The sequence below is a fragment of the Larus michahellis genome, chromosome 5 (assembly GCF_964199755.1).
Source record: "Larus michahellis chromosome 5, bLarMic1.1, whole genome shotgun sequence".
NCBI classification, from domain to species: domain Eukaryota; kingdom Metazoa; phylum Chordata; class Aves; order Charadriiformes; family Laridae; genus Larus; species Larus michahellis.
Genome location: NC_133900.1, coordinates 35,099,151 through 35,111,968, shown reverse-complemented (window position 1 = coordinate 35,111,968; position 12,818 = coordinate 35,099,151). Strand labels below are relative to the sequence as shown.

At 41.5% G+C, this 12,818-nt stretch overlaps 1 protein-coding gene across 1 annotated transcript in view; it reads left to right on the top strand.

Annotated features, from left to right (window-relative positions):
- Positions 1-12,818, top strand: part of GRID2 (glutamate ionotropic receptor delta type subunit 2) — a 765,483-nt gene extending 752,665 nt beyond the window's left edge. Inside the window, exons 15-16 of the mRNA XM_074589573.1 lie at positions 7,057-7,297; positions 11,344-12,818. Of these exons, the coding sequence (XP_074445674.1) occupies positions 7,057-7,297; positions 11,344-11,766 (664 nt within the window). The 3' untranslated portion in view covers positions 11,767-12,818. The remainder of the gene's footprint in view (positions 1-7,056; positions 7,298-11,343) is intronic.

Sequence of the window (12,818 nt, the reverse complement as noted above, 5' to 3'; positions counted from 1 at the left end):
TGAGATTTTGGGGGACAAGATGTCCAAGAGGTATGTGGTGACTGAAAGCGCACTTTCCAAGCTTTCCATTTTTGGCTAATCCAGGTATCCTGTACTGATGCAGAAAAACGCCACTTTTGTCACAACCTAACCAGAAGGGTTGGGTTCCCCAGTGTGCTCTATGTTGGTCTCCGCTGTATGTAAGTTAATGGTGAAACTTCCGCTGACTTTGGAGATTGGGGCTTCCTGATTTTGTGTGAAATCATCAGTTATTCCAGTTCTGAACAGAGCTACTGATTTGCTTACAGGTAGCTTGGGACCTGCAAGTCAAGTCCTCAAACTGTATGTGTGTAATCACACTCTCTTCTCATATCATCAAAATGTCATTTATGACTGCTTCCAGTGTTGCACAAGCGTTATTGTAGGGGACAGTTTCAAGAAAGTGTAATTTTAGGAAGGAGCGCTCTCTCCATTCTGTGGCAATCACGTGCAGCATTGCAGCTGATCTTTGGATCTCGGAGATGATGTTGGAAGCACGGCAGTTAGCAAGACAGACGTTCCCAGTGCAAACCAAGAGGAGGAGATGCAGAGCTGTCCCGCTTCTGGGGAGCACATCAAAGTCTGCTGTGTTCTTCTGCAGGCTCCACGAGCTGTCCCTGCCTTCACTTGCTTTTGGTTTATGGTAATGAAAGCAAGAGGAAAGTTAGACCCCAGGCATTCACGTGACCATGAAGTACTGAATTTTCATAAAGCTTAGTAACTGTCATTTCCCAAGTAATTTTCTAAAAGAGTGCTGGAATACAGGTAATGCCCAGGAACCAATATACCTTGAAAGTACATTTCCTTGTTTTAATAAGGTTGGCAGCATACCGTGACTTGCCATAATGAATTAATTTGGTGTTTACCATAACAGCACTGAGCTTAATGAGCTCATGATATTTATGTGTCTGTCTGTAGGTGTTCTCTTGTCATTTAGGATTTATAAATAGGTACTAATTCTTTTATTGCTGTTTTCTCCTGAGCAGGAAAGATCTGCATGGCGAAAGGCCGGTTAAGCTCATCTCAACTTTTTCTATATTAAAAGTGAGCAGAAGATCTTGAATAACTTGATTTTTGTCTTTATCTAGGCTTCTGAATTGTTACTATTCAGCAAAACTATGAGACTTGAATAAAACTATCCTATAATCCTTAGAAAATTCCATGACGGTTGTATAATAAATATAGTTAATATCTCATTTCTTGTTACTGCAGATGCCATTTCATTTCAGTTTAGCCTTCTGTATTTGAGAGTGTCCATGTAAGCTTAGCAGATTTAAGTAAAAAGTTCACTAACTTGAACAAAGTGTTACTAATTTATGGGATCCAAGTCATGAGTGCTGCATCTTCTGAAGCTAATGGTTTCTTGCTGAGCAAAACAGAAGGTCAGCTGTTTTCTCTTTTTCAGTAGTGTTGGATATGCAGACCCTTAATGCTGGTCAGTGGGTCCGGCTTACTACTGCTTCTTCTGTCGTACGTAGGAGGTGAGATGCTTATCCTTGTTTCCACACAACGACTTCCTAGCGGCAGCGGTGTGACGCCGAGTGCTGCTGAAGGGCAGTTCGGAAGGCAACTGCCTGCCTGCCCTCTTGGGCACAAGTTAGTTGGGTTTAAATCTGTTTAGAGTCCCTGCCAGAAAACAGGCTTCTCAGCTGGACCCAAGGGCACTCTCTCCCTTGGTTAAGTGGTAGGAACTGGTGGAGAAGGAAGTGTGGCTTCATCTAATCTGGCAGCCCAAGCTGCATTTGGCTAGTTTGAAAAATTTTCTCTTGTGGAGCCTGTGATTGGCAGCTCATTAAAATGCTGGCTAAAAAAAAAAAAAAAAAAAAAAAAAAACACCACACACACACAGAGAAAAACAGAAAATAGTCTCTTCAAAACCAGCATTTTTATTTACAGATATCAAGACCTGTAGTTGAAGGAAGGACTGGAGTAGCAATGACCTTTCTGCCTCCGGGTGCTTTACTCATCTTGCAAGCTCTCCTAGCATCGCTTCAGTCCACTCAGGAGCAGGCACTGGCACTGCTCTCCTCTTTCTTTCACCTTGGGGCAGCTACTTCTGCCCCACACCTTCCCATGCCACCTTCGTCTCTGGGCTGTATTTTTCAATGATCTGGTGCCCCTTTTAATTCTAGGCTTAGGTCTAGGGATGGCTAACTGGGTAGTGCAGCTGGTGCTGGGCAAGCAGCCGTTTCTGGATGAACAACTTCCCACCAGCTCTATAAACACTTCCAAGTTTGATTTATGACCATTCTGTATCTCTTTATTCTGTGTGTTTGGGCAGGACAAAATCACACAGGAATATTCCCCTCCTGTATGTGAATACAAATAAATCCATCGCTCTGATCAGCAGCTTCATAGCAGTCCATGGCTGTAGTATGATGCAAACGCAATTTGTTGGGCAGCTGGGGAATGACAATATTTGTTGGCACTGGAGATACCATCGAAGTCAAGGCTTTGAGCATCAGCGTGCACCTCCTCTTCCTTGTCCGTGCCGATGGTGAAATCATCCCTTTGGATAATACATTCCTGGTGCAGGAAGCTGATATTCAGTAACCTTTGACATCTCAGACCATGCACTGGCATTTCTGATCTCATTGTAAATTGTGTCTCTTGCTTCCTACTGACAACTTGGAAAGAATAAAACAAGATCAAAAAACCAGTGTTGTCACAGATGTCTCAATTTTGTAGCATTTGTGACACCTTGCTATCATAATATGTTGGGGTGTTTTATCTGTGGGTATTTTTCAGGAGTAATTACGTTTCACTGCCAGCAGCAAAGTATGTAGTCACCGAGTTGAATCCAGCCTGGTTCCCGTTGATTCAGTAGGATTCGTTCACATCACTGTCAGATCTGGAAACCGCAGGCAGTTTAGTTTTCTGTGTTTATATCCACTAGACGTCACTTGGCACTGTGAATTCAAGGCCAAATTAGTTAAAGTACATGCAGACATTTTCTTTTGTGCAGCTTACTAACTTGAGGTCATTGCCTTGAAAAATGGTACTGTAGCAGTTTGCCTGCTGCAGAAAATTTATTAAGACCCACACTCTATCCATAAGCAAGTTTTAAAGGTCACGTTTTCCAGACAAATCAGATTATTTCAACATACAGGCTTTTTTTGTAAGCTTTTTAAGACTGTGGTATTTCAAAACAGCAGGAACTCATGCACCCTACTTAACTACTTGCCACCACTCTTACTACTGGCTTATGTGTTGCAGTATTACTCCATGCCAATGCAGCAGGCTCAAAGGAGCCAAAACTGTTGAGGAAAAGTTCAGTTGTAAAAATCTGGGACTTGTGATAAAAGGCACTTGCTGGAATTATAGCAGTTAGCGCATCATTATCATTCCGAGCATTAAGTTAATGCATTATTACTTTAGTCATTCATTAAATTTGAAAATCAAATATCAAACTGATTGTAGTGTCTGCCGCCCAACAGGTATGATTAGATTGGATAAGGGCACCCAGCAGGAACTGCAGCAAAAATATTTTTATGGAAAGAGTGCCATCGTGTGGGAAGCTCCTGCGGCACACAAGTGTAGCAGTGCCTGTGTGCTGTGCACGCTTGCAAGAAACCTCCCTTCCTCACGTTGTTTTTCATGGAATTTTGATAAAAGTACGATTTTCATTTTTGAAAATGTGCTGCAAAAATAGGAAGTTTCATACCTAGGAACAGGTTGGTGGTGTTAAATCCTCTCCACGTGTTAACTGCTACTTTGGTGCCACACATGGGTGAATTCGGAAACAAGGTGTTTACTAAGTCTAATAGAAGCAGGATCTCCCTTTTTCTTCGTATGGTTAATTTGGTTAGATATTCATGCTCTTATAATTTCTCTTGATATGTATTTTTATCTCTCAACATCTGTTTTCAGCTGCCGTTTTACAAGGCTTCATTATAAGCTTTCCATTTCTCAAGCTTTTCCATGTAATGATACAATTACTATCCCTGGTTTCTGCTTCTTTTTTATGTTTTCCTTTAAATAATTGAACTTATACGTTACATCCATAAAGAAAATTGCCAATAATTAGCAGTAGTACAATTAGGAATAAATCTCTGTTAAGGAACGAGCTAAAGTTCAGTGTCTTTATGCAAATGCCTATTGTTGAAAAGATGTCTTGTGTAATCAGGACTTATACTGACAAGTGAAGAATCATTTAATTAATGAGAATAGAGCAATCATTTGGATGGTTCATTCTATTACTGACTGAATAAAAGAGAGAAAATAGCCCTACTCAGGGATTAGAGCTGCTGCTGGAAGAAGTAAGTCCCGCAATGTTGTTCTGTTGCTGCCTTGTGTAGATAGTACAGTAATTCCTAAATATAAAAACACATATGCCAAATGTTTGGATGGGGCATCAAAAATTAATCTTCTATTACTCCACAAGACTTTATACAAAAGGGTTCTGTTTATGCCAGCTATTCCTGCTAATGTGATGGACTGGAATATTTGGGACAAAATACTCATGTAAGTCCTAGTGCAGGATCCTAGGGCAGCAAGAACCAGAATTAGGGTGAGTTATGTCTGTATGCCGTGGTTGAGAGTAGCATATGGACTGTGTTTGCAGTCTCAAAGGTGTAATTATGGTGAGAGAAGACCACCAGAGATCTCCAGCTCAGCTCTCTGCTCCAAGCAGGTCCAGTTAGTTCAGGTTGCTCTGGGCCTTGCCCAGTGGGCCTTTGAGTATCGCCAAGGGTGGACATGCTGCAGATTCTTTGTACTAGTGTTGGACCTCTCCCATTTTCCTTTTATCTAGTCAGAATTGCTCGTGTTCCAGTTTGTCCTAGTTGCATCTCTTCCTGTCACTGGATCTGGCTCCAGCTTCTCTACATACTCCCAATAGGCAGTTGTAGGCAGCAATGATGGCAACCTGCATGTGGTCCTCATGCCTCCAAAGCTCCTTTGAACATGGGTATTTCATAACAGCTATTCTGTCTCTTGCAACGGAGCTGAGAGTACTCCCTTATTTGACTTATCCCTGCCCCCTCAGGAAGCTTTGGGCTGGGGCTTCCCTAAGGTGGCATTGGGTTTGGGACAATTCAAAATATAGCCAGGCAACTCTGACCTTGTTCGCCATTCTCCAGGGCTAAACCTTCAGCGGTACACTGCCAGCAGGCATTGCGCAGAATTTGTTCCCACTTCTTATAAAGACAAAGCTATGCAAGCAAGGTGATTCTGGCATCTCCAAAGGCACATGTATCACCTGCAGTCTGTTCCTCAGGGGTGCTGTTCCCTTGGTAGATCACAGAGGTGGACAAGCTGTTCCCTTCTGAACAGGTCAGGATCTCAGACACAGGATGTGCTACCAGATAGGAAACAGAAACTCACTCCAGAGCTGTGCTAGGGTTTAAGCCACTGATGGCTGCATGAGGTGTCCCATTCCTGGTAGGACCACAACATAAGTGTAGGGTCATTTGAATATGTCATAGAAAATCTGGTGGCTTCATTGACATGACTACGTCAAGTGGCGTTATAGATCACAGAATCATCTAGGTTGGAGGGGACTTTTAAGATTATCGAGCCCAACCATTAACCTAACACTGCCAAAACCACCAATAAACCATGTCCCTAAGCACTACATCTACATGTCTTTTAAATACCTCTGAGGGTAGTGCCTCAACCACTTCCCTGGCAGCCTGTTCCAATGCTTGACAACCCTTTTGGTGAAGAAATTTTTCCTGATACCCATCCTAAACCTCCCCTGGCACAACCTGATGCCATTTCCCCTTGTCCTATTGCTTGTTCCTTGGGAGAAGAGACCGACCCCCACCTCGCTACAATCTCCTTTCAGGTAGTCGCAGAGAGCGATAAGGTCTCCCTTCAGCCTCCTTTTCTCCAGGCTAAACAATCCCAGCTCCCTCGGCTGTATAGAGCAGTTGCTTCTGAGGTGCATTCAGACTCCCTTTCATAATACTGCATTTTTCTGAGGTTGAGGTAGACCACTGCATGGAGCTGTTACGGTAGCCCTGGGTCAGTGGGACAGCTTTTCTTCCCCTTTGGATGCAGTACAGCCTCTGGTAGCAACATCCCAGACCTCTGCTGGTTTGTGTGCACTTGGATTTTTTGCATGCTGTGTCAAATGATTGCACAAGTAATTGTTTGCCTTCCAACACTGAAATGAAAAACAAATTTATTACATGAAGGAAAACATTCCTCCTGTTTTATTCTTTTTAAGTGTAATCATTGAATTGTTTATTTTGGGTAACCAGATACACCAGTCTGCTACTCTAGTCACTTCTGGAAGTTTTTTAAAAAACACTCTCCTCAGTAATAAATCAACTAAATATGCAAATCTTCTTCCAAACCAAATTCTCATTTCTCAAACTGTTCATTCCATAGGAAGTCTAGCTAAATACATTGGCTTTGCAAGCTGCTTGGTAAATCTTTGGCGAAGGGCTGGGTGCATAGGTACAAGGACAAGTGAACTCAGCAGCAAAGAACGTTCCTATAAAAATCGCTTACCAGCAGGGTCACACACTCCCATTGAGCAAAATTAGTTTAGGTCTTTACTGACTGCAGCTAATACGGTTCTGCTCTCTTTCCAAAGCAGCCATAGGTAACCTGATAAAGATCAGTTTACAATAAGGTAATATGTATCCTGTGGTGCATCTGAACTGTATTTTCCTGGGTTTTTTTTTGTTTGAAATGTCTCTTCTCCAGCAATTAAAATGCAAAATATATATTGTCAAATACCCAATGCACTACAAAAGTCAATTGCCATAGTCTGTAGTGAAAGCCAGTTAAGAAAATACAGTATATTGAGTAAAGCATTTTCATTAAAGGTCTTAAAAGAAGGAAAGAGAGACTTGTATGTGCTTTCCTGTATCTAGAGTGGAGCAGAGATATCCATATGCTCAGTCTTACCGGCAGTCCCATTTTCTGACTTTCTTTTCTAGCTAAATCAGTCCGTCTGGACTCATCAGCTGCTTGGCTTTCCGAGACACATGGGAAGGTTGCAACTAGTAGGATTACATCCTCGAGCTCTCAGGTGCCACCTCCACTGCCCCACTGTAACCCCTGACTCTGTGCTTTCTCCTCAAGGATTTTGGAGCTGCAGCAGAATGGCGACATGGACATACTGAAGCATAAGTGGTGGCCAAAGAACGGTCAATGTGATCTTTACTCATCTGTGGATACCAAACAGAAAGGAGGTGCCCTGGACATAAAAAGTTTTGCAGGTGTTTTCTGCATCCTCGCTGCTGGGATCGTCCTCTCCTGTTTCATTGCAATGTTGGAAACGTGGTGGAATAAAAGGAAAGGCTCCCGGGTTCCGTCGAAAGAGGTATTAGACCCCCCATTTCTCCTGGGGACTTTTCACGCACCCTAAAGATTGCTGCCTTGACTTTATAGAATTACAGAGGGTGGGGAATTAAGTTCAGAAAAATTTCCTTAGCTTCCTGATATTTTAAGGTAAATGTTGTTCCTCAAAAATCTCTTTAGCTATTCTATCTAGAAAAGCTTGAATGAAAAAAAAAATATTATATTGATGATGTATGAATATGCAACTATTCTAAGTAAAACGCAACTGTTACTTGTAGAATAGTACATTATTAATACATCAATATTTAGTTCATTATTCCCACTGGTGAGAGCTATTTCTCACCAGTAAGTTCAAAGGTTTCTTGGCTGCTTCTTGAAAAATATATCCCTAAGCTCAGTGGCTGAGTCTTTCAAAATAGATTTGTAAAGTTTAGCCGTTTAATCACCGGTTAGCTTCTTAAATAAGCATGTCCCCATTTTCAGAAATGTTAACCTCTTGAGACTTCCATGAACTTCAGTTCTTGTTGTTTAATCTGAAGTCCAGGGAAGCAAGAGTACATTAGATTTTTCAGATTCAGGCCAGGCTTATTTCTGAAATGTGCTACAGACTTGTTTCAGAAGCAGGTGTTTGCTTCTACACCTGCGTGTGTAATGCTTTTCTTTCCGTGGCAATCTACCTGTCCCTTTGCCAGCCATCTGAGCCTTATGCGGTCCTACAACAAATTTCTTCCCTTCATAATTAATTATTGAGCTCTACAAAATACTAGAAAAGCATTAGGAAAAAAAAAAGTTATTAAAATGTATTTGGCAGCGATGCCCAAAGCTGAACCTAAATATGAGCTTTAATGTAGCACTATCAATTATAGCTTTTCTATCTGTGTAGCTTAGACACATCTGTGTAGCTTGTGGGGTATTGCTGTTAATTTGTGTGCAGTGGTCTCACCTTCTCTGCAGTTTCTCCATTGTGTTTATTTCTGCTAATCTAATGCTGTGTAATCAGGCAGGATTAATTACACTGCCTAATTAGACAGCATCGGTATTGATGTCAGTATACGTTTAATCTTTTCTTGCCTGTTTTAATTCCCAAGCTTTTTTTTGTTCAAGATCGGGACCGGACCATTATTAAAAGAAAAAAAAAAAGAATCTCTAGTCTTTAAATTGGGTTTCTCAGGAATGGAAACCGTATAATGTCAACTGGTAAATTATTTTAAAAACCTAAAATTTATTTCATTGTTGTTTACCCAAACTTTCAAAACATCATATTACTTATTTATCTGGTGCAAAACATAAAAAAGTAAATAACAAAGCAAAAGAAAAAACCAACATGGATTTTTTATGTAACTACCAAATTTCCTATTTCAATTTTCAAGTGCAGAGAAATTCAAGTGTATATTTTCCGCAAATGGTATCATTTGGCCTCCTTGATCTTTGTTACGTGGTCATTAGCTTAGCATTTAAAATTGCATCTCAACACTAAATCGAAAAGCTTGGCTCAAAATTGAGTTTAACGTGGACGTATGTGCTGAATGTCCCCACTATCCTGGATGTGGGGGTCATTCAGCAAAGAAATACATCTTAACTAACTTTCTTAAAATTCATTTTAGCTTCCATGAAATCCATTGGCTCTTCCAGGCCACTAGTCCAGAGTCGGGGGTCAGATTGGGCCAGTTTGTGGTCAGCAAGCCAACCCTTTTTCCTGGTGGCTGCCATCTTGTGCTCCAGAATGCAAGCATTTATACTGAAAAAAATTGTCTTATGGTTGTGAAGATAACATTTTGGTCGCATACCAGAAGTAATCCATTCAATGATGTCTGCCTGAGTCTGCAGACAGCCTTAAACAGTAGCTCTGAGAGAAGTATGAACCACCCCAGTAATCTCAATGGGATGTTGACTCTGAAGCCTGATGATAATTTAAATGTGAAAACTGCTGAATATTTCACTACTGATCACACAAGAGAGAAGAGGAAAGATCATATTATGGAGATATGCACAATCTTACTGTGAGTGGGTCTCATTTTGGTGTATCGATTGGGTGGAGATCGGGTTGTGGGCTAAGCATGGGAGAATATCACCACTTCTATATTTTCACTGGTCTGACCCTAGCCCCAAATGCATCTCTGTAAGAGAAGAAAGAGGAGTATTTTGAGTAACTTATAGAGGCTCAGAAGTGATGAAATTCCAATCTTTTCTTGATTGACATTTTAAATTACAAAGTGTTTGTATGTTTTTCAAAATTAAAAACAAACAAACAAACAAAAAACCAAAACCCAACGAAAAAAAAATGGAAAAATATTTAGGACTGTCCCTCAGAGACATAGTCATGACCTGCACACACTAACAGAGCCTCTGTATATTTCTTTAGCTTCCGATGTGGCCCCAGTTCTCCTGCATCCATATGCAGCTCCAAAGTTTTTAGGAGAGAGCGTTTGGTGAATGCGTTTGGTTTTGGTGTCACCTGTGTGGTTGTTATGTGCATCCATGTCTATGTCCACATGTGAATAAACTATAGACAGAAAGCTAAGTCCAAGAAATGAGCGCTGCATTTTTTCCCTCCCGTGACGAGCTCAAACCAAAGCCTCTGTGGTCAGCGATCATCCAGTCCCTGGGAGATCCCTGATGCCCCATTCCCTGCCCCTTTTCCCCTGGTTTGTCTCCCTATCCCTGCCCTCGGAGGGTAAAATCCCGGAGGGGAGCTCACCTCTCAGCCTCCTTCCAGTCAGGCTCTGTGTTCGGCGTGGTACCAGTGCAAATATTCGGTGATCCGTTTTGCTAAGTAGATGAACTCCTGCAGTTTGTTCTAGGTGTGGACTTTTTCAGAGTGCTTGACTTCATTCCTAGACAAAGGAGGGATCTCAAGCCCATTCAGTGTACTAGGAGTTTTGCCATTGATTCAGGGAGCTCTGGATCAAGCCAGTCATTGAATTGCAGTAATCAAGGCTGGAAGTCATCAGTGCGCGTCTATCGGCTGCCTAATTATCCTCTGTGAGATCCTAGAGTGTGAGATATTTCTAGTGGCCTGGAAGAGCCAGTAGATTTCACAGAGATTAAGGTAAATTTTAAGGTTAGTTGAAATCGATTTTTGTTCTGAATGAGCTGCGCTACCTAGACTCAGGGAATACCCCTGTACGTGTATACTTAATGTCGCTTTGAATTAAGCTTTGCAGTTCAATAGAAGTATCCATGTACAATACAGGTGATTTATTGTGTCACCCAGGACTTTCTCCTCTTTTTTTTTAACTTCCGTGCATTTAAATTTTCAATTATAACTAACAAACCTGTTTAACTGAGTTCTTTGGGAGGAGAGATTTAAGAAGGAAAAGGGACAGAGGTAAGAGAAGGGATGATATATTCCCAGGTCGCCCCTCTCTTCTCACCCACAAGAGTGTAATTCCATCAGAATCAATGGAATTGCTTCTTTGTAGGTAAGGGGAGAATGAATCCCTCTTTTGGCATTGTACTTTGAAGTTGCCTGGTGTACTCCTTTCTGCGTGATGTCAGCGAGTCACCAGTGCTTGGATTTTTGTCTGGAAGTTCAGCTTTTCTATGCCGGAATTTATATTATAAAGACAAAAAGCAACCTGAGATGTTTTTAGCCCTTCCTTAAGCCCTGAGAGGATGACTGATCCCTCAGAGCCTCCCATGTTGACATTCAAACTTAGTCCTCATTACAGACTTGAAGAAAAGGCATCATCCCAGGCATGTGAGATTATACTTTGCTTTCATGGCATAAAATCTACTGCTATTCAGCTGTTGCTATTCCAACCCACCTAGCTCCGAGCCTGGCTTTTCCTGACAAAAACCAACCGGTAGCACTTGGAGATTTGATGTTGGGATTCAGGGTTTGAGGGTAGCTGTGGTGTAAGGGTCTGCCTCCGTTCGGCTTGCCACCGGAGCGTCCGGTGGTGGGGAGTGTGTGTGTGTTTTTGCTGGTGACGTTCAGAGATGCCAACAGCCAGCTGTAGTTAATTGTGCATTGTGCTTCCCAAGCAGTTCTGATCACACTGTGAAGCTTCAACCCAGCACAAACGGCGATGGTGAGCGGTGCCTCTTGTTTTTCTCGTTCCCCAGGATGACAAGGAGATCGACCTGGAGCACCTCCACAGGCGCGTGAACAGCCTCTGCACAGACGACGACAGTCCCCATAAACAGTTCTCCACCTCGTCGATTGACTTGACCCCGCTGGACATTGACACTTTACCCACACGTCAGGCACTGGAGCAAATCAGTGACTTCAGAAACACTCACATCACCACAACCACCTTCATACCAGAACAGATCCAGACTCTGAGCCGCACGCTGTCTGCTAAAGCCGCTTCGGGTTTCTCCTTCGGCAGTGTGCCCGAGCACCGAACTGGCCCTTTCAGGCACAGGGCACCCAACGGTGGCTTTTTCAGAAGCCCCATCAAAACAATGTCATCTATCCCTTACCAACCAACTCCTACTCTGGGGCTGAATATCGGTAGTGACCCAGACCGAGGCACCTCCATCTGAGAATCAGACCAAGTTTCTTCACTGTTTCTTTTTTAGGACTCCCTTTGCAAGGAGCAGCTGTAATGTTGTGGGACTAACATGGATGTAACCTTTTTTCTTTTCCTTATTTTTTGTTTTTGAGGTTTTTTTAAAAAACTTGTTTGGGGGTTATTTTCTGTTTGTTTTGTTGTTTTTTTTCTTATTTTTTATTTTATTTTATTTAAGAGTCAGGATTATTAGTAACAACTCTTCCTCCTCTTCTCTGCTTTCTCAGTCTGGTCTCCTCTGTCTCCCCTTATTCTCTTTACTACTTGAATCACTTATTCTTGGTTTATCACCATGTTAGGTTTTGGTTACTTCAGGCTTTTCATATACTTTTCATATACTTTAAATATAGGAAACGTGCAGCAATTCATGCATAGAAAAACACTGAGGATTACTTTACAGAAGGGCATTTGCTCCTCCTCCCACACCGCCTTTTTTTACTATAATTGCAATAACTTAAGTCCTTTTCATGTATTCTGCTGCATCCAGTCAGTGCTCCACTGCTGTGTGTCCTTTTAACTGTGGACCAAAGGCAAACCCTGCAGTTTAAAAAACCGAAAAGTTTAAAAAAAAGGCAAAAATTAAAAAAAGGAAAAAAAAAATGAAAGCAAAACAAGTGAAGTTAAAAGATCATTCAGGCCCCGTAATAGAAGAATGCAATTTTGTAGGATTACAAAAAGCCATTACTATGCCAGTAAAGACTACAGTTAAATCTACTTTTGCACTGCAACAGTGCATATGACCTTTATGTGATTGTACAGTGTTAAAAGTTTTTCTTATGTACAGTAAACTGTATCATATGGCAGAAGCCTCTGTTGTGTTAAATAAATTAGTATCTCATACATATATATATACATATATACACACACGTATGTATATATATATACATGTATATATAGCTATAAAATGGCAGCCGTTGCTATTGCAATTCATTTAATAAAGCTTTAGTAAAAATGTGTTGTATACAGGAAAGATGTACAGTGCAGGGGGTCTTTTCATTTAGAAAAGACAGGTTGCTTTAATGTTAT